Here is a 22407-nt window from a genome sequence, read left to right as displayed (position 1 = left end):
GCTTTCTTGAGGCTCCCCTAACAAATAAACGATCCGAACCCTTGCACTTAGCCCTCACCAAGCTGTCCAAACCTGTCCATGGTTGTAATTGCAGGTTTTTGGCTCAATTTCGCCAGCATTACGGTGCAAATATCCCTGCAGGTCAAAAGTACACGTCAAGGACACTTTCCCTTGCAGTATGGAAGCTTTCCAGTGAGTTGCGGGTCAATTTCAGCATGCTGTAATTTTCTGTTTTGCCACTTTTAGGTGCCTACTGCCCTGTACACGCATCCCAAGGCCTTTCCGAGGCTCCCCCGGCGATTCCCTGCAGTTTAGGTGCGAAACCCTAAACCTGCAGAAAAACACAACAGGTTGTAATTCTCTGTTTTGGACCATTTCAAGCGGGGCGAGCACGCCTACGTGTCTCAGGTGCTCCCGCATGCAATGGGACAGTTCCCCTGTAAATCGGACGAGTTTTCACGCGAGAAAACTCTCCGTTTTCGCATTCCTTCGCGATGGAACTGTGCGTACCTGAAGGGGATTAGCAATTAGCTAATCCGGTTCCTGTACAGAAGACTCTGGCCTTGGCAAACGCGCATAAACCCTTAGAACTGTACATGGTCATTTGAGAAGCCCAACTAGTGGGGCATTACCATATGTGCAAAGGGGAGAGAGAGATGCGCGACAGTAAATCGTTGCGCTACATAGAGCAAGGGAGAAGGCAAGCTTTCCATTAAAGCTCTGAGCACATGCACCCACTACTCACACACATTGTGTAGCGCTTAATGAAGAAAATCAGCCTTCTCTTTCAATTTGGGCGACTCCTTATGCAGATCAGCCTGGAGCCGCCATATGTCCCTTATGCCTCTTTTGAGTTAATTTCCTAGCACCCACCAACTTATAAGTGTCGCGAGGGGCCTAAATGACTTTGAACTGAGCCTAGACACCCTTTTACTGCTCGGATTCCAGTGCCGATTAGCCCAACCAACTAGTGGTGACCTGCCCTTCCCGACTGCGGGTAAAACTCTCGGGCGTCGGTCGTTTCACATTGGCCACGCAATGTCCGGTTATTTGCAACTTCAAAAAGAGGGTCCCAAAAATTAAACAAAAATCATCGGAAAGAAACCAACAACTCAAGTTAACAATTGCCACGTCCTCGTGACAGACCGCCCTCTTAAAATCGCAAACGTTGTCGATTGCGTGCCATATATACATGCCAGAGATGATTTAGTGTGGTAAGCACCCTTTTATCATTGCATGTATCCGCAAGAAAGACTGTCAAAACATGTGTACAAATGACTTAATGAGACCTTCATACTTTTGTCAAACTGTATACTGCTATTGCACTGAATCCATGAGTACATTTGATGTGCTAGCTCTATCATTACCCATCCTTTGGAGACGTTGGGTTGGGGCATAGATAGGCTGTAACCCAAAGGCCTCAAGGTAAAACTGCAATACATTTGGTGACTCTGACAGTTCATGCTCTTTCATCTAGTTTGCATCCATAGGTGGATAGTTCTTGAACTTCACCACATAGTATGTTGCAGCCTGTCCCTTAACTTTTACCTGTGGAAGAGGCTCTTGGCTCTGCAAACGAGCATAATTCCACAACACTGTGATGTACCACCCACGACCATACCACCCACGACCAAGTAAGCTCAAATTTCAAGATGATTTACCAATGCGTCAAAGAATCCAAGCAATCGCCTCAGAGAATCGGCGAGGAGCGTGCCACTTGGCAGACCCACATCACTCTTGCAGGAGACCTAGTGGACAATCTACCACCGTAGACCTCTCCCTATCTCATCTTGGTTCATACTTGCAAACCCTAAAAACGCAGCAGAAAATCAACCCTAATTTGACCACTTTTTGGCATGGCGAACATGCGGAATTTCTTGTCTATCCTGTGAAGAGGAACCCTCTTCCATAATGCCCTTCCCTTTGTCGGCCATAGTATAATCCCGCGTTCGTGTACTTTGTGTCTTTACCCAAAACAACCGAGGCTCACTTCTTGAGGAAAAAGTGATTGATGTCCCGGTAATGGAACCTTGAAACCGGCCCATAGGGCAGCAGACGTAGACTTTCACGCGAAATTCTTTACTTTACTTTAAACACACAGGGAGAAAAAGTACTTTGCAAGAGGAACCTGCGACGGGAATTAACACTTACGTACACACGGCTCGGAAGCTAGAATGCTCCGAGCAGACGCCGACAACCTGTAGGCCTCAAATTTGGCGCCCCTTTCAGTATTTCTTTATACTTTGAGAGGGTAAATTACAAAGTAGAGTCCTGGGAATCCTTTACCTGTATCCAGCTAGATACCATCTGTTTTTGGCCAAATTTCGGTGACGTAACAGCCCCAAAACTTGCGCGAAACCAATTCCTTTGATGGAACTCAATCCGTTGGCATAAACTCTCTGATTCCTACCCAAAAACAGTAAAAATTCAGCTCGCTGTATTTACTGGTTTTTGCCATGTTTTCAGCCCAAAACAGTCCCCGAACTGTCGTCTAACAGTGGGGCACGGTTCCCAATGATTCTGGCACAATGGCGGCTGCAAAACAGTCCAAAAACAGCGCGTATACAGCGCTGAAAACGCACCTGTTTGGTGAGGTTATGACCATCACCGGTGCCTGCTTTGGAGTAGCAATTAGCTACTCTTGTTCCTGCTCAAGGAGGCTATTGCCTCGGCATAAAAGCATGAAACCATACAACTGTACATCAGTCAAATGAGGAGCCCTCTTGTGGGGCATCATATAACTGCACGTAGGGGAGAGAGGGAGCAGTGTAGTGTGCTGGTCATCACTTCTAGCACCACATTGTACATAGAGAGAAAAGGAAGCACTCCATAGCTCTTAACCTGTGACCGGTTCTCAATGAAGCATCCCCCCAGCATAAATCGAGCGTCCCTCTCTTCTACGCTTGACTTGTAATGCATCTGTGAACAAATAGATGCAAAAGGGAAAGATTTCCATGGCTGCCAAAACCTCCGTACCGTTGAAAATGCAGCGAAACAGCCTTCTGATGCCTTCCAATGCTGAAAATGAGCTCCTTGATCCTAGGTAAAGTCATGGGAAGCTAAAAAATGGAGAGAAATGGCTGAAAATTAAAGTTATCAGCCTCCAAAACTGCTCCAAAAAGTCAGTTACGAGTTCTGTTCTCCCAAACTTGGTAAATTGGCCAAAAAGTGCCACTTGGCACTCATGCATGCATTTTCTCCGCATTGGGCTTCGTGCTTAAAAATCTCTCAACTGGTGCATCAGTTGACTTTGCAGCAGAGTGATAAAATGTTCCCCTTGTCATTTTGAAGCTAATGACTCGAACATATTTCATGGCCCAAAATAGCAGTTTCCTAAATTTTAGGAGATGCTTCCGTTGGACTTCCATTGGTCATCTGACCATCAATACTTACTGGGACGGCATCCAAAAATGCAATGTGGCCGAGCTGTCGGGTACTTTCCTTTGGTGACCCCACCTTGACATTGTACCTTTATTGAGTTCACTTCCTAGTACCTACCAACTTATAAGTGTCGCGAGGGGCCTAAATGACTTTGAACTGAGCCTAGATACCCTTTTACTGCTCGGATTCCAGTGCCGATTAGCCCAACCAACTAGTGGTGACCTACCCTTCTCGACTACGGGTGACTCTCTCGGTCGTCGGCCGTTTCACACTAGCCACGCAATGTCCGGTCATTTGCAAATTCAAAAAGAGGGTCCGAAAAATTAAATAAAAATCATCGGAAAGAAACCAACAACTCAAGTTAGCAATTGCCACGTCCCCGTGACAGCTGACATGGCAGGCTGTACGGATTTCCGCATTTTGCACTGATTGTTGATGTGGCAGTTGTACGGGATTCCATGATTTACACTGGCAACTTTTTGGCATTGCTTTTGAACCAGAAGCTTTTGAGTTTGAAGGCTTTTCATGTAAACTGCTTTTGGGGCCTATGGCCTTTAAATATGAGGCCATGGGCTCATTCTCTGGCATGCTTCCTAGAGAAGGTGCAGAGTCTAGAGTACCGGCTTGTACTTTGATGATGCAATATAAAGAAATACCGAAAGAGACGCCAAGGTTTTGGGGCCAGTACTCTCTGGGGTGAAATTCCGCCACTCCGTGTCGCGCGTAGTCTCTCTCTCTCTCTCTCTCTCTCTCTCTCTCTCTCTCTCTCTCTCAGTTCAGTTGTTATTGAAGTGCTAAAAGTCTGTTCAGTCTGTTCTTTTCTATTGGCACGTGGTGCTCGTCTTGTGACAAGAGAGTAGGTAGGCGCTCACTCTCAAGACTCCGCGTCTAGATGCTCTGAGAAGTAAGGCCTAGCGCACTTATTTATAAGTACAAGGGATGCCCAAAAGCAGAGCCCCAGAAATCTTCTGTTTTTAAAAGCTTCTTACTCAAAAGCATTGAGCCCCAAAAAATGCCATAAAAGTCAGCCAGCGTAACTTCTGCTGATTCGTACGGAATGCACGTCAGCACTGTCAGTGTTTTCTACGCAGTAATTTTCGGAGGTTCTGTACAATCTGCCACGTGTTAGCCTGTCGGCGCATAGTGCGGGCTGCTCTGTTGTTGTAGGTGGCCAACCACGTCATCAGTTTGTGACATTTCCCTCCGAAGCCATTCGGCTCGTTGCAAAAGCACTCATTGCCAAGAGATCTCCGAGCTGCTAAGGAGTGCTTAGTCCCGTGTGCCAGTGGTGGGATATGAGACGGCCTAGGAGGCAAGGCTGAGGGGCTAGTGGGGGAGATAGGGAGGGGGGGGGGTGCTTTGCAGCGGTGAGGCTAACGTGGAAGGAGACTCTTCAAGCATATCCTATTGTAGATGGTCAAAACGGTTCCCTCTAGGAACCCAATGCTGCTAGCCTTTCGTAGGGCGGCCACTAGGGGGGACCAGGGGAAATGAATGTTTGAACTTTGCTCAAGATGAGTGCTCGGAACTGTGCTCAAGGTTCCTTTTACTTACGGAAGGGAGAGCCTTCCGTTCCTTTAGTGAGAGAGTGCAATGGACACAAACAAAGTGAATGGACACAGTGAATGGAAGTGCATGAGACTGAGAGATAGAGAAGAGAATACGACACCAGAGACGTTTTACCAGAGACGCTGTAAAACCCTCCTCCGAAGGGCACCCTCTCTATGGCGAGAGCGGTCTACTTATGATTGCACAAATCTCTACAATGCTTGGACTTGCCGTCGATGTCGACGACGGTGAGGACGACGACAAGACGGGCTGAAATCTGAAAACGCTAAGGGCTGAAATCTGCAAATCTTGTATCTGCTGAAAATTGACTCTATGTTGATGACGACGCGCTGAAAACGCAGATGCTGAAATCTGCGTTTTCCGGGCTGAAACTGTAAACCTTGCGGAAACTGACCGTGCGGCGAGGAATTGCTGCGGGAAGGTGAGGTCTGCGAGGTTCGGGACTTGATCTGCAGTGTCTAAGGGCCGAAAACTGAAAACGCTGGTGGTTCTTGATGTTCCGTCGCGATGATCTGCAAAAACGCTGAGGTTGTGATGCAAACCAAAAGGCTAGGGCTGAAAACTGACCTTGCGGGGAAATCTCCTAATGCTAGGAAATCTGTTGTGTTGCTGTGGGAATCTGCTAACGCTAGGGCTGATGTGTTGTCTATTGTCGTCGGGAATCTGCAAGTGCAAAAACGCTAGTCCTTCTGTTGAGAGAAAACGCTAGAGTTATCGCGGGGGTTGGTCTTGCTGAGAAGTTGCATGTTGAGCAAGGTGCTCCTGCTGCCTCTTCTGCTAATTAATGCTAGTCTAGGTTTTCTTATATACAAACTTACTCAATTTGCCCTACCTGCTTTTCAACAAAAGTCGCTTAAAAATAATAAGTGAAAAATGTCAAAAACAGGGAAAATAGGCTAAATGCACTGGAAAATTCTTCTGAAGGATTCTGATGGATTCTGATGGGAATGCTTATGATCATGCTTTGTGCAATCAGAGGATATGCATCTACACTAAGTGTCTGGACATGCACGGTCTGCGAACAGACTCACAAAAGTGCCAGATCACTTCTAAATCTAGACTGACTGGACTGACAGAACCTTTGTCGTGTTGTAGCTAGTCCACGTACACATAGGTTTAGACGTGTCACGTGACATCCCCTCCTTTTCAAAGTGAGGTACTGGTACCGAACTGTATGGCGTTGAGGGAGATCGCCAATAGCATTCGGAATCTTGGAAGGGACTCTTCACTGGCCCACTCTGATGTGTGGGTCGTGCGGTACTTGAACTTCATAAAGGTCTGCAACGCTTGCTTCTTTGGGCCGCGTCGAAAGCGACAAAGTCATCTATGGCTCCTTTGATGCTTCAACTTCGTCGAGTGTCATGCTTCTTTCTTCTTCAAGAATCTCCATGGCTGAAAATTCCTGAAACCATTTCCAACACAAAACCATGAACATACCTATTCCATGTAAAGTGAGTGGAAAAAATCTTGTCTTCCTCAAAGACTGTGCATGCGCTGTAGATGCACAAAGAGACGGAGTGCCAAACCGTTCACCACACACACGCAAACAATGAGATCGAATCTTGTCTTGCTGATCTAAATCAATCAACTGTCCGCCTTTTCTTTACTAGTAGCAGACACAAATGGCGGCTCATGCTCCACCGTAGAGGGACTCCAATGAAGCCCCCTCGCCCGACCCCGCTAAGCCCACCATTCGACTTGCTCTCTCGCCGACAGAGCAAGTGAGCCTAGCCGCTGAGGTAGAGCGATTGCAGGCGACTTCGGTCATCTGCAAAATTCTCGGCACCCGGCCCAGCAAAGGAGAGTTGCGAGACCTTCTCCAGGCCCGTCTTCTTGCAGAGGTGGGCAAGATCTTGGATGTCCAGATTCTCGGACGGGGTACTATCAGATCGAGTTCGAGACCTCCGAGATGGCTTCCAAGGTCATAGCTATGAGTCCACTGGCCATCCGAGCATCACGCGCCCACTTTCGACAGTGGCGACATGGTTTTGACCCGACTTCGGATGTGCTAGTAGAGGAGGCAGACATCCCCATCTCAGTCTGCTTTCCGGGTTTACAGAGGGAGTACCTACCACTTCTCTCCAGGATTGGCTCCGCCATCGAGACTGTCCTGGAGACACCTCGTACGGCAGCATCAGTAGCTGCCAAGGCGGCTGGCATCCCCTCAGTTCGAGTTTTGGTCAGAGATACCCACACGCTCCCGAAGGTCATCCTTCTGCCTCGGGTGAGTGGGGGTTGGTTTAGACAGAGTGTGGAGTACTCGGGCCTCCCGAACCAGTGCTTCATTTGCCGACAGATGGGCCACCTAGCGAAGGCCTGTCCACGGAGGAGGCCACGACCTGAACGACAGCCTCAGCCCCAGCTTGCTAAGGCTGGGCCGCAGCCACAGTCAACGGCACAACGCACAGATTCAGAGCCACCCTCCGAGCCTGGGGCTCCAGCGGAGGAGGGGTGGCAGCAGGCCCGTGGCCGTCGACACCAGGGGCCACAACGACAGCTTTGGTCCTCTTGAGCAGGAGGAGTCCCCTACGCCAGCCTCCACCTCCGCTTCACCCTCGACAACCGCTCCCCCTTTAGAGTTCCCCTCCTCCTCCTCATCCTCCCCCCCGCCCTCTGCTCCCGTCGCCTCTCCACCTCGCCCCTCTACCTCTGTCGCCCCACCCCGCTCCTCTTCTCCTCCGCTCCTCCCAGCTCCTTCTTCCCCCCCCTCCTGCTCCAGTTCCACAGTCGACTCAGGAGACTGGTCCCTCGCCGGCGGCTAGGAGATCTCTTGGCAACGCCTTTGCCACGAGTCGCCTAGCGAGAGAGGGTCAGCCCTTCTTGCGGCCCCCTTTGCAGATTCAGACATCCTCCCTTGCAGCTATCCCTCGTGGTCTGACGAGCATTGACCTCCGACGCCATTGGGACTTCTTCGACTATGGGTTCACTCGCTTTCTCGACGATTCCGCAGCAGACCACAAGGCAGCCTGCTTCAGGGTCCATGCTTTGTTCCTCGTCGCTAGGGGGACAGAGGCCTTGGACTCAGCAGTTGGTTTCTCCTTCCCCCTCTGTGGTAGGGCCGAGACAGAGTGGTCCCTTGACTTAGTGTTGGGATGGTTGCATACACAGGTTCTCGAGTTCTCTCATCACATGGGAGAACTTGGAGTTACAGATTTGCTGCAAACTTTGTGGCCACTGGCCAAGTTTGCGGTGACACCCCTAGAATCAGCAGGATGTAGGCATATTGTGGTGTACTTCTTTGCTGATACGCAGTGTTTGCCTTGCTATGTATACATTCATGAGGACTCTTGGACAGAGGAGGTTGCTTTACGCACGGCTCGCTCTGCTTGGGCTTGGGCTTGGGCTAGGCATTCACTGCAGTCTCGCCTATCTAGAGAACGCTCGGATGCGGATTACTCCCCATCCAAGCCAGCCTCAAAGATAGCCCGTCTTGCTGCTGCGGTAGCATCTGTTCTCTCTCGCTCCCCATGAGGATTGTCTCGTGGAACGTGCAGGGACTAGGTGGGCCCCGTTTTCAGCGACAACGGGGCTGATTGCGTCAGGAGCTTCAGCGTTGCCTTGTGGGAGGAGAGATTGATCTCCTTATGCTTCAAGAGCACCATCTGTGTGAGAGCCGCATTCGGCGATGTGGTCAGATTTTGCGTGGATGATATGACACCTTTTGGTCAGCTGCTTTTGGACCTGGAGGCATCCAGGGTGGGGTATGTATGACTATTGTGGATTCATTGCAGCAGACCATTGTGGGCAGAGGGATTATTGTGCCAGGCAGGGCTCAATGGATTACTATGCAGGTTCAGGGTGGCCTTGTGGGCTTCCTGAACATCTATGCGCCCAATGTGGCGAGTGCTCGTGCAGAGTTTTGGTCATAGATTGTTGAGTCTTTGCCGCAGGCTGACCATTGGTGTGTGGGAGGGGACTTCAAATTGTTGGAGGACCCTTTTGACAGGATTGGAGGCAGCCATGCTACTGTGCATGGAGTCGAGTTAGCAACTTGGGAGAGGTTGTGTATGACTTTGAGGGTCTCGGATACATGGCAGCACTCTGGCTTTGTGAGGCCTCCAGCCAGTCTTGCCTTCTCTAGATCGGACCGCAGAGTGGGAGGAGTGAATCTATCGCGGATAGATCGCTTCTACACTAGTGACCACTTCAATGACTTAGGGGGATCAGTGGGCATCCTGGCAGGGACATCCTTCTCGGACCATGCACCAGTGATCCTCACAGTGGCAGACAGGCAGAGGAGTGGGAGCACGATGCTTCGCATCCCAGAGCGGGTTTTGTTTGACTCAGCACTCAGAGAGAGGGTAGAGGCTCTCTGGACAGAGGGCATGGATAGCCAGGTTCTACCTGCAGACAGAGTGGCCTTAGGCCTAGCTCAGCTTAGCCACTTTTTTCTCCAGGAGTCTCTGGCGAGGCATTGCTTCACTACAGAGGATGCAGAAGCAGTATCCAGACAGTCCATGGTTGGAGGAGCAGTTACAGCAGGCTCGACAGGAGCTTGCTAGCACAGAGGAGAGGCGTCATGAGTTTGCCTTTCACCGACAGGCATCTCAGTGGACTCAGGTGGGTGACAGAGTGACAGGTGCTTTTTTTGAGACCGTGGGACCTCGGCACTCGCATGCCAAGGTCAATCAGTTGAGGAGACCCGATGGGTCAGCTGTTTGTGAGCCCGAGGATATGCGTGCAGTTGCTACTGACTTTTACCGTGAGTTACTATCGGTTGAGCCCCAGTCAGAGCGGCAGGATGCATGCAGGGAGCAGGTTTGGGCACAGATGCCTTGTCTTGTGACTGAGGAGATGCGCCAGAGGCTAGAGATGCCACTTCAGCTTGAGGAGCTGCACACGGCTCTTAGGGCCCTCCCTTGTGGTAGCTGTCCAGGTGAGGATGGACTGACTCCCAGCTTTTACTTGGAGTACTGGGACCTGCTTGGCCCAGATCTTTGTAGTGCCTTTCAGTACATTTTGCACACAGGAGTGATGTCTGATAGCATGAGTGAGGGCCTGATTTACCTCATTCCTAAGGAGGGTGGCTCCTTGGATGAGATTCGACAGTGGCGCCCCATCACCATCCTCAACTTAGCCTACAAAATTCTTGCCAAGGCTCTGAGTTTGAGGATTCAACCACTTTTGGAGAGCCTTATACATGGGACTCAGACAGGTTTTGTCAAGGAACGCAGTATCCTTGACAACATCTTCACTTTCTGGGAGGTTTCTGCCCTGGCACGGCTCTGTGGGGAGGACCTTGTGATTCTTCTTCTCGATTTTGAGAAGGCATACGACAGAGTTGACTGGGACTTTCTAGAGGGCACTCTACGCAGGATGGGCTTCTCAGATGCTTGGATCAGAGGGGTGGCAGCTTTGTACAGACAGGCTCACAATCAGGTGCTTTTGGCAGGAGGTAGAGGTGAGCGCTTCATGCTCACACACTCGGTCAGACAGGGTTGTCCTCTTGCCCCCTTTCTCTTTCTGTTCTATGCGGAGGCGATGAGCAGATTTTTGGTGTCACAGCAGGTTGGTCTGAGGGGCTTAGCACTCCCTATTCGGGGAGATGAGCTACTGGACGCTGAGTTTGCCGATGACTCAGCCTTGTACTTAGAGGGCCAGGAGGCCAATCTGCACAGATGTGAGTAGGCTTTGGAGACCTTCTGTTGTGCATCGGGCGCACTGATCAACTGGAGAAAGACAGTGGCTTTCTCGGTTGGCAGTGCTCCTGTTCCAGATTGGATGCCAGGAGAGGGTTTCAGGTGGACTCCCCCAGGGAATGCAGTTCGGTACTTGGGTTGTCAGGTTGGTTTGGACTTGTCCCCCAAGCAGCAGATTGCTCCTCTTCTCTTGTCCATCAGGAGAAAGCTGCTACATGAGAGCTCAGCACGACTTTCGCTGGCTGGTAGAGTAGTAGTTGCCAACCAAGTGTTGTTGGCGACTATGTGGTACATCACTTCTTGCTGGATCTTCTCGAGTTCTTGTATCAGCCAGGTAGAGAGACTGATCAGGACCTTCCTTTGGTCAGGTCGTGACACTCGGATTGCCCGAGCCAAGGTGGCTTGGTCGGTCATCACACTTCCTTGTTCTCAGGGAGGGCTTGGGATCATTGATCTAGCACAACAGAGCAGAGCCCTTCTTGGGAAGTTCGTAGTTAAGAGGACTTCTTCCAGGAGAGGAGCCCTGGAAGGAGTTCTTGCTGCAGACGCTTCGTGCTAGGGTGCCTCAGTCAGGAGGCCCCTGGCAACCTTCGATCAGATGGATCTTTACAGAGTTGCGCCGAGTTGGTTTGAGCAAGAGACTGGAGGACCGCTTCGCAGTGAGTTTGCTTCGATCTTGGGAGCTCTTACGGCGTGGCCTAGAGCAGAGACAGCCTACGTGCACGGAGGAGCGCCTACGGCAGTCCCTCGTCTAGAACCCCATGGTTAGCACTCAGAGAGGCCACTTGGTTGGTAGTCGGCCTCATGTTTCTTGGGGTCCCATGGCAGCAGGTCCAGCGCGCTCTCTAGGTGACTGGCTAGAGTTCACAGGTTTGTCAGAGGAGGTGCAAGGTTTCCAGCACAGGGCATGAGAGGGGTGCAGAGCATGTGTCGGGACATCTCAGAGTCACTTCCAGCTGAGTGGCTCACACCTCTCGAGCCAGTAGCACCCCGGTGGATGGGAGCCTTCACACGACTGGAGGTTCTCATTTCAGTCGGGGCCTGCTCAGAGTCTGTCTCAGCCCTGTTCTTCGAGCTTCAGGGTGGGGGACGACTACAGCGAGTTGGAGTTGAGGCCCCGCAAGTAGCAAAGTGCTGTTTTCAGAGGATCCGAGTAGTGGGCATCTATGGGCGGACCTGCGTCATAGACCCTGACCCAGCAGTTCTTGAGACAGGACACTGGAGGCTATGGGCTTGGGAGTGTTGTCTGTTGGCACGAGTACAGTGGGATCCTGTTGAGTGGCTATGGAGGGACCCCTTCTCTTCTACAGACCACCCAGGAGTCCCGTTCTTTCAGTACACTGTTCGACTGGGACGTCATATACTAGCAGCACAGAGAGAGGCCCTCCCCGCTGCACTGCACGTCATTGGCAGGAGGAGGGTCTCATAGTCGAGTTCTTGGCAGACTTTTGGGAGAGGTTATGGGACTCCAGACAACCGAGGCGAGTCACCTTGTTTCAGTGGCTGGTCGCACATAGAGCCACAGCAGTAGGGAGCTGGCTAGTGCATAGTGGTCTCTCGGCCACATGTGCTGCTTGTGACCATTTGGTGGAGAGTCAGCGTCACTGTCTTTGGGACTGTCCCTCGGCCCAGCAGGTGTGGCTACAAGTTCTTCGGCTGATGCTTGCTCTCTCCATGGCTCGACAGTACACTTGGGGGGCAGCGGCTTGGTCCACCCTCACGGGCCCGGCACTTCAGTTTGAGCTATCTTCCACCAGCAGGATGATAGTGATGCATGGGGGGCGACCTACACTTCAGCCTGCTACTACAGAGCTTACTCCACAGGAGTGGTGTAGTGAGAGAGAGGAGTGTTGGGAGCTCATCAGTGGCCTGACACTTTGGTTCATCTGGCGGGCCCGCTGTTTCCGCATCTTTGAGGCTCGCCGTGTGCCACCAGCAGAGACTGTTCGTGACTTTTGGCTAGAGCTGATCCATACTCTCAAAGGACAACTTGAGGGACTACAGGGCAGCTCCGATCGCATGCGGGAGCGCTGCGAGGCTTTCCTTCGACTCTGGCGCCCTGGGCCTTTCTACACCATAGTCCAGGGGGTGCTCAGATGGCACTACTGTCCACCTGTGTGGCTCTTCCCTCCTCCCATCTCTTGATCTAGCCTCATTGTATATATGCTGTTTTTTCATTGGGAGAGTCTCCCCCATCATGCTTGTTGTAGCCCTCTCTTGCAGAGGTGGTTGTAGCCCTATGGGTAGTTTTCATTAACTAATAGAAGGATCTTTTTCTCGGAAAAAAATAAAATAAAATCAACTGTAGCAATTCACAAACGGAAATGCCCATGCTTGGTGCTCATACTTTCATGTGCTCGTTCTACAACTGTGTTATGCCAAGGAAGAGACATGGAATGCGACTTCCATGAATGCATACTTTTCAGCCTTTCCATGGAAAATCCACATACATTTGTGCTCATTCATGAGTGAAACGTGCTCAATGTACAATATGTCATGCCTAGGAAAAGGGATCACATAAAGACGCTGACAAAAATACAGGAAACGATCACGAATGAAACACTCATACAATGCGTGCCTATGCATCATGCGAACACATAATACTTCTTGTAAGGGTTCTTTGGACCTAGGCTCGAGAGCCAAGATCGGTTCTTCCTGAGGGGGTTATTTGGACATCGACTCGAGAGCCAAGATCGATCCTTCGTGATTGATCGAATCTGCAACGAGGTTAGCTTCGCTAGAAAAAGCATCCACTAACACATCATCCTTGTGAACAATCACGTCATCTTCATGCAACTCATCATGCTTGTGAGAAATCACATCTTCATCATGCAAATCATCATGCTTGTCAGTGTCATCCAAATCATCATGCTCATCATTATTATTCAAACCATCATGCTCATCATTATCATTCAAATCATCACGCTTATCATCATCCAATCCTGTGTGTCATGCTTTGGAGAAGAAGAGACTGAGAGAGTCTCCTTCTCCTGAATCCTTTCAATCTTCGCCTGCACATTAGAAATGAGAGAGGAAGAATGAACAACGTTCTTGCGATCCAATTCTGTTTTTCTTTCTGCGTACTTGCGATCAAATTCTTTGGCCTCCAAGCGTAATCGCTCACGCTCACGCTCCATGGCTGCCATTCTTGCTTCGTGCCATGTTGTCATCATGTCCATCATCGTCTTGCACCAAGCCTCCAAAGGATCTGGTGCAACTCGTGGCGTAGATGGGGAAGGGGGAAGGTCGGAAAAACCTCCTGGTGGCGAAAATTCTTCTTCGCCTCTCTCATGCTCATCATTTCCAAGTGAAGTATCCATTCCGCTTCTAGTGATGACCATTCACTGAAGTCTTGGGTTCTTGTGGTCTTGGGTTCTTAAGTTCACGAGGAACTTGGGTTCTTGGGTTCTTGGGGGTCTTGAGTTCTTGAGGGTCTTGAGGTTCTTTAGATTCTTGAGGGTCTTCTTTCGCTTGCAATGTGTGTTTGAGAAGGATCGTCTCTTCACTCGAGTTCTACTCTTTTTCGTGGGCGCACCCCTTGGCGGCCTTGCGCTCACACCAAGGTTGCTTTTTCCCACCTCACGTCGATTGGCCGGCCGCTAAGTGCACGGTCCGCTCTCAATGAGTGAAAAGAGGCACAAGGGGAGGCTGGACAAGCCCTTCTTTCTTGGGTTTCCTGTCACTCTTCAAAAACAAGATTAGGAATCGACACGCCCAAGAAGTCTTGGGTTCGTGCGACCACAACAACAAGCAAAAAAACTTCTTGTGGTTCTTGTGGTTCTTTCCTTGAGTGATACAGAACACTGCCAAAGCTCTGATACCAATGTAAGGTGCAACGGAAATGAATGTTTGAACTTTGCTCAAGATGAGTGCTCCAAACTGTGCTCAAGGTTCCTTTTACTTACGGAAGGGAGAGCGTTCCGTTCCTTTAGTGAGAGAGTGCAATGGACACAAACAAAGTGAATGGACACAGTGAATGGAAGTGCATGAGACCGAGAGATAAAGAAGAGAATACGACACTAGAGACGTAAAACCCTCCTCCGAAGGGCCCCCTCTCTATGGCAAGAGAGGTCTACTTATGATTGCACAAATCTCTACAATGCTTGGACTTGCCGACGATGTCGACGACGACAAGACGGGCTGAAATCTGAAAACACTAAGGGCTGAAATCTGCAAATCTTGTATCTGCCGAATTCTGACTCTATGTCGATGACGATGCGACGACGACATGCTGAAAACGCAGATGCTGAAATCTGCGTTTCCCAGGATAAAACTGTAAACCTTGCAGAAACTGACTGTGCGGCGAGGAACTGTTGCGGGAAGGTGAGATTTGCGAGGTTCGGGACTTGATCTGCGGTGTCCAAGGGCTGAAACCTGAAAAGACTAGTGGTTCTTGATGTTCCGTCGCGATGATCTGCAAAAACGCTGAGGTTGTGATGCAAACCAAAACGCTAGGGCTGAAAACTGACCTTGCGGGGAAATCTGCTAACGCTAGGAAATCTGTTGTGTTGCTCTGGGAATCTGCTAACACTAGGGCTGATCTGCTATCTACTGTCGCCGGGAATCTGCAAGTGCAAAAACGCTGGCTGATCTGGTGCAAAAACGCTAGGCCTTCTGTTGAGAGAAAACGCCAGAGTTGTCGCGGGGGTTGGTCTTGCTGAGAAGTTGCCTGTTGAGCAAGGTGCTCCTGCTGCCTCTTCTGCCAATTAGTGCTAGTTTAGGTTTGCTTATATACAAACTTACTCGATTTGCCCTACCTACTTTCCAACAAAAGTCACTTAAAAATAATAATTGAAAAATGTCGAAAATAAGGAAAATAGGCTAGATGCACTGGAAAATCCCCTGAAGGATTCTGATGGGAATGCTTATGATCATGTTGTGTGCAACCAAAGGATATGCATCTACACTAAGTGTCTGGACATGCACAGTCTGCGAACAGACTCACAAAAGTGCCATATCACTTCTAAATCTAGACTCACTGGATTGACTGAACCCTTGTCGTGTTGTAGCTTGTCCACGTACACATAGGGTTAGATGTGTCACGTGACAGTGTCCCTAATAGCGACGACTACGTACCTGCTGCTAGTCATCAGCTGACTAGCCACCCATCTCTGAAGAAGTGCCATCTTGTGCACCCTGGATCTCTGTTTGCTGTGTCTGGCCAATCTTGGGAGGCTGAGTCTATGGCTTGGGTCGGGTCCTCTTGCGAGGACATGCCTTCATAAGATAAGCATTGGTTCAGGAGCCCTGAATACACCATGCTCTGGCGGATCCGTGGGTGTCGCGAACCAAACACGTACTGTAAGTATACCTATTGCCTTGGGAGTGACTGAAGCTGTCGTGCAAGGTGTCTCCAAGACTGTCCCAATCTTTGATAAAAATGGGAGTTTCTCTCTTCTTAGGACGAGGAAGCAGACCGAAATGGAATGTGCTTCTTCGACAAGAACATCAAAAGCTGGGTCGAAACCATGGTGCCACTGTTGAAAATGAGCCCTAGCTGCTCGGATACCACCTTGGAAGCCATCTTGGGAGTCTCAGACTTGATTTGGTAGTAATCACACCCGAGAAGCGACGTATCAGACTCAATCTGGTAGTAATCACACCCGAGGTGCTGCACGTCCATGATCTTTCCCACCTCCGCAAGAAGACGGGCCTGGAGGAGATCACGCACCTCACCTCTACTCAGCCAGGTGTCGATAATCTTGCAGATGATAGGTAGCCTCGCTTGCTCCGTTGGTGATAGAGAGAAAGTTGAATAGTGGGATCTGCAAGGTCGGGCGAGGGGGACTTCGTTTGGCTCCCCTCTGGGGTGGAGAGGGGGACGGGTCGACGATGAAGAAGGCGAGTCAAAGACAAATTAGCCCGAACAAACTGTCAAAAGGGGGCAACTCAAAACAGAAGCAGCACGGGCCGGGAGGGGGGAGGGGTGTGCAGGGGGGGGGAGAGTGGCAGCATGAGGGCAAGGGTGGGTGAGAGGGGCAGCACGAGGCCGGGGGGGGGGGGGGGGGGATGGGAGAGGCAGCGTGAGGGTGCAAGGAGGGCGATGGTGCAACAGCAGCAGCGAGCGTTTCAGTTTGATTGAGCCTATTTACATCTAGCTTTTCGGGCAATAGAGAAGGTGTGACTTGTCATTTTGCCTAGAGCTACTTAAATTACTTTATTATTTGCTCATGAATATCCAAATGACTTTGTCACCCACGACAAAGAGATGAATTAACCCGACACAATTGTGGCAGCTTTTTGAGTTACTCTCAATAGAACACTTTCCAGTGGACAAGTGCAGGTTTTTGGAAGAGCTAATTCAGCAGGTAATGCCAGCAAACTTACCTCTTCTTTTGTCACTTTGGCGTTTTCTAACTTTATTGCCAATTACAACAGGCTTATTGCTACAACAAAGATGCAGTTGCAAAACAACTAACTCAGTACAGAAGTGAAATATGCCAAGCCCGCCCTCAGGAGAGCTGATGATTTGTGAGATGGATGGTAACTCTGGTCCTTGGGAATCAATGTCAAGTGCCATTCAACTCCTTTACACAAGGGACTGATGAGCAAACATTATCCAACCCAACAACCCAAGTCCTCCCATCTCCAGGATAGGGCATAAAGCTTTTGATGGTAACTTGTGTATGGATGAAGTGTATGTGTATGTTTATAAGATGTACAGGAGTCGTTTTTCAAACTTCCCTTGTTAAATGCCTGATTAAAAAGGATATGCTTGTGTTGATCTGGAATCAATATCTGAGTTGTTTATTCTGGCATTACATTCATTGCACAAGGCTAGCACATGTGCGTGTAAGTCAGCTCTTCATGATTTTCTATAGACAGACACGCGACTGAGTTCATAATCTCTAGAGGCACTCAGTGTCTTTGTGCTTGTGACAAAAAATTGCATTGATGCTTTCTATGTGCAGGACGTAAGGGTTGGAGATAGCAAGTCTTTGGCACTAAAATTTGCAATAGCACTGATAGTCTCAAAAAGCTCTCATAGGAAGAGGAAGGATTGTCAATTCTCTCTAACCTTCTATTTTCCCCAAAGAAAAAAATACGCAAGCACATTGCACTTGCTTTTCCTTCTTTAAAACGGATTAACATATATGATTCTTACATGCGTTTTTGGGGCATGAAGATGAGCATCATTGGCTTCTAGTGTGTGCACATGATACACAAGCATGTGTGGTCGTTTGAAGCATCAATTATGGCAAGCCTCTACTCTCATGGAATAAAGTATTTTTTGACAGTTGATGCTGGTAGAACATCTTCGAATGTTTATTATGAATTATATGGATATTATGTAACTTCCGCTGTGGAGGTTTGGCTATCAATTAATTTTGCTTGGTCGAACTACTTGATGCTGGAAGGCGACATTTATATGGATCTGAATGAAGGCAGGGAATCAAAGAAGATAACAGGCTGAAAATGAGGGAAACACCGAAGATGTTGCTACGAAGCTAGGATCAATGAATTCAACCATTATCAACAAGAGTTGGGGTTCCTTTGCTCTTAAGACATTTCAGAAGAAATCAAAGGTCATCGTGGTATATTTACGGAAATTTGTCAAAATATGGTAGAAAGCTTACCTTTAGAGAACACAAGAAGGATCAATCCTTGGGGGAAGAATTAAGACCATCGCCCCCCCGCCCCCCCCCCCAATCCTTGGTGGTGAGCGCAGGTGGATGCTCTCCAGGGTGACAGGTGCCGTTCAACACTGGCATAGGTGGGCGGCCCTCGAAGGGGTGAGGCTCCCTTTTTAGCCCGATTTCCTGTTGGTTTCAGATCCGATGATGGTGAGATGATCTCAAGGTGCGGCTTGGTCCGGATGGTTTCGGAGATCCAAAGTATGCTCTGCAGTTGTCCTGCTTCTCAGATGTATATGCTATCTCCTTTTTGGACCTTCATTCATGTTCATGCATCTGGCAGGTGTGGGACACTGATCCTCTTGTGTGAGGAGGCGGTTGGTGGTGGCATGGTCCTGCTTGGTTATAAATGCAATATATATCGGGTTTGAGGCTTCCTTGTAAAAAGCTTGACTTTTTGGTCTCTGGATTTGGTGATTGTAAGTGAATCCTCTGATGCTCATGGCAGTGTCTCTGCATGGGCTTGTGTTGTAATTCTTTTTGGTCTATTTTAATATAGCTTAGCTCACTCTAATGAGCATTGCCAAAAAAAAACACAATTGTAGAAGAGGTATTATTCCCCTCGTTATTACATAGAGAAAACGATGGAATTCTATAGCTTTAACATTAGACTTCTAATGAGCCACAAAACTTGTCCAAGCCACCAAAATGGCTTAGATCAAAATCCTAGCAAAATGAGACAACTTTTCTATATGACATCAAAACCATATGAAACTTCTTACGTATGGGTGTAAGATATGAAACAAGTTTTCAAATACACAATTAAGATGAAAATTTCAAAAATAAAAAATCTACCTTTCTAAAATTAGCAAAGTACAAGTAAATCTGTAAACTTTGGAGGAGTAAAAAATGTTTGCAGTCTTTGACTATAGGTCAAAGAGGCTTCATATATTTGTCATGTACTCATTGAGGTATTTTCCAAAGAAATTTGGGTCTGCTTAACAATAATTTGAGTTATTTTCAAAAGAGGAGAAAAAATTTGTCTATCTTCACAAATTAGTTGTTGAAGATGGCCATGGAAATATCTTCATTTAGCTTTGCAGTAATTTTTTATCACTCATATTGAGTGTAAGGCATAATTCCCGGAAAGCATTTTCTATTTAAACACATAACTTAGTGTTGTTTTTTTTACAAGTCTCTAAAGTCCACAAAAGTAGCTATTTTTTAATATGAATAGTGTCAAGCAACATCCACTAAACAACAAGATTCTTACAATCAGCAAAAATAAAGAACAAATTTTTTGCATTCCTAATATGATATCATGTTCATCCATATCAATCACGTAAATGCTTCCTAAATGTTTTTCATTTTTCAAATAGAAAGCCAGATTTTGAAGATACTTTTATGTGTAATGTTTTATTTTATATGCTAATATAATGAATATTTATATCTTCACATGTTTTTTGTGCAAGATTATATTTTGTGAAGAACAAAGTGTATTGTTATAATTAATTAACAATGTTATTTTGTGTCTATCCTTGCTAAGATTTGTATGACAGATGTTTTGAAGTCCTACTCAGAATATACAATTCATCTCTTTGGAGGACCAGCGACATTGGTCTCTTCGATTGTTGTATCCATTTAATTTTTCTTCTCTTGAGCTATCATGCAAAGGTCTCTGTTCTTTATTGAGGTCTATGGCTTGTAAGAATAACACGACTTTGGATACCTCTACTTTCTTCATACCATCCTTTAATTTCAAATTTTTTTGATATGAAAATTGTAGCCAAGACATTAGTAGCTCTGACACCCTTCACCTCATAGTGCAAGTCATATTGTAATATAACTCTATCACTTTCCAACTCGGGTTTGCTTCTCAACGTGCTTTCATTGACTTTAAATATTGAGATTTGAATTTCAAAAAAAAAAAGAAACATAAAAATTAACAAAACAATGAATCATTGTTGATAGTAGCTTTCAACTTATGATAGAATTAGATGAGCAAATGTTTTTGAATGTTTTCTAATGAATTCATAGAAAAATAAGAGCAAGAAAATAAGTTTATTTGTAAAAGAAGCTCTTGGTTGAGTTTAACGATATCTTTTGAATGATTTACCCATCCAGAAAAACCATGCAATAGATCTTTATTTAGACACAATCGTAACGAAATATAACATTGATGAATTAAATGAGCCAACTTGTATTGTTTTCATTGATTGTGTATGCTTGCTAACTCATTTTCAAGAAACCGATACATTGGAGACGTTGGGAATTGATTTTATTTTGGCAATTTTAGGTTTAACACACATAAAACAATTGATTGGCTAAGAATGTGTTGAAGCAAATGGGTGATGCCTAAAGGGAATGCCTCTAGAGAGGCCACATATATCCCATATATAAAGCATCCAAGCCTATGGAATGTATAGAGAGGAGATGCCTAATGCAAAATCAAGCTTTTCATATTTTCTTGCGTGTTTATGTTTATTAGCATTGTTTCGTTTTACCCTAGTCTACATGCCTATGGCATATATGAAGAGGCCTAATTGTGAATGTAAAAACAAGCAAGTCATTGTCAAGCATCAATTCTTGAGTTTCGAGTAAAAGTTTCGTATTTTCTCGTGTGCTTCACACATTTATTAGCCTTGTTTTTGAGCCACCTTAGTCTACAAAATGAAGCAAGATACAAAGCTTATGTGCATGAATGTTTGGAATGTTAGCAAGCCACAATTGAGAAGAAACAAATACTCGTGTAATTGAAACTACTAGATATACTTTAAAGTATTGGGAATCAATATTAGTTCAATTTGATCACTATATTACCTATCAAGAGGAAGAATATGAAAAAAAATTTATTTGATAGTAGATAAACTAATTAGATTTTCTCACTTCATTCCAATGAGAAAGGTCACAGAGGTTGATTGTTGCACATTGTTTATAAGATTTTTTTTGCATGGTACATCTATAACTATTTTGTTTGCCAAAAATCTATGTCCACATTACACTTCTGACAAGTCACATTCCATTGGTATACAAATGCGCATAACTATCTTATCCATAAATTAATGGACAATTTGAAAGATTAGATTGGGTTTTGGAGGATATTTTGAATGTATTTGAATATAAACCAGAATGATTGAAAGAAGTATTTGTCCATTGGTTGTTGACACCATGGATATTATTGTGCTTCTCTTGTTAGTTTTTGTGGTCATTAAACAAAGTAGAGGTTTCAAGAGAGATGCTAGAGAAAATGGATGGAGAATTAGCCATGGTGAGGGAACACATAAGGATGCTTAAAGAGACAAAAGGATTAAATTGACAAAAATAATATGTTGTATTTTTTTAATCTTTTTGTTTTATTCTTAATTGAAGTAACAGTAAGGAAGGAAGGAAAATTGATTTGAGTACTAGGTTCTTGGACAATTCTCTATTTCTACACTTAAAATTGATCTCACAAGAATATATTGATAGGTAGAGCATGCTTTTTTAAAATATATTATTCTATATTTGTTATTTTTTATGGTCGATTACCCAAGCAATCATGAATACGATTAAAGAAGGTGATTGTGAAGAATAAATACTCATATAATTTAATTTATACAATCTTTTTATGAATATTCTCATAAGATTGATTGGCAAGCTACACATATTGATTTGTTTTAAAAATATATTATTCTATATTTTCTATTTTTTATGATGAACTACCCATGCAGTCGTGTATACAATTTGAGAAGGTGATTGTGAAGAATAATACACATACAATTCAATTTATGAAGTCTTTTTTATGAATATTCTCATAAGATTGATTGACAAGCTACACATTAATTCTTTACACTAGTGGAATTAAGAAGCTTTTGAGGGAAGTTTATATGTGCAATTGAGAGTAGAAGTGCAAGAAAGTGTGGGAGTGAGAGTGAAACTACTATACTTGGGTGTGGCTAGCATTGTATTGATATGTGATTGAGAGAGAGTGCGAGTAAAAATGAAAAAAAAAACAAAGAAGACTGTAAAATAAATCCTTCAAAAAAATCAAGAACAAGAAACCTCAATTCTTTCTCTTGCACAACATATTCTTCTCAATACATTTTTTGTATATGCATAATGATTCGCCAAACATTGGAGATATGCATTAAACACTCTTTTAGTGTTCCACCTATGCACTCACTTTGTAGGACGACTCAATCAAGTCAACAAAAAAACTTCTAACTATCTTGACAATTCATGATGAAACAAAAGAGAAAAAGGAC

At 46.4% G+C, this 22407-nt stretch overlaps 1 protein-coding gene across 1 annotated transcript in view; it reads left to right on the top strand.

Annotated features, from left to right (window-relative positions):
• The window catches only part of LOC147448089 (uncharacterized), a 64277-nt gene extending 45515 nt beyond the window's left edge, over positions 1-18762 (top strand). The window contains exons 6-11 of the mRNA XM_086523952.1: positions 16826-16897; positions 16968-17011; positions 17182-17204; positions 17828-17898; positions 17979-18025; positions 18363-18762. Coding sequence (XP_086380078.1) covers positions 16826-16897; positions 16968-17011; positions 17182-17204; positions 17828-17898; positions 17979-18025; positions 18363-18594 — 489 coding nt within the window. The 3' untranslated portion in view covers positions 18595-18762. The remainder of the gene's footprint in view (positions 1-16825; positions 16898-16967; positions 17012-17181; positions 17205-17827; positions 17899-17978; positions 18026-18362) is intronic.
• The last annotated feature ends 3645 nt before the right edge of the window (positions 18763-22407 follow it).

Source organism: Adiantum capillus-veneris, chromosome 11 (genome assembly GCF_014529385.1).
Source record: "Adiantum capillus-veneris isolate H3 chromosome 11, ASM1452938v2, whole genome shotgun sequence".
Classification (NCBI taxonomy): Eukaryota; Viridiplantae; Streptophyta; class Polypodiopsida; order Polypodiales; family Pteridaceae; genus Adiantum; species Adiantum capillus-veneris.
Note: the sequence above shows the minus strand (reverse complement) of the source record. Positions and strands in the feature narration are given on the sequence as shown.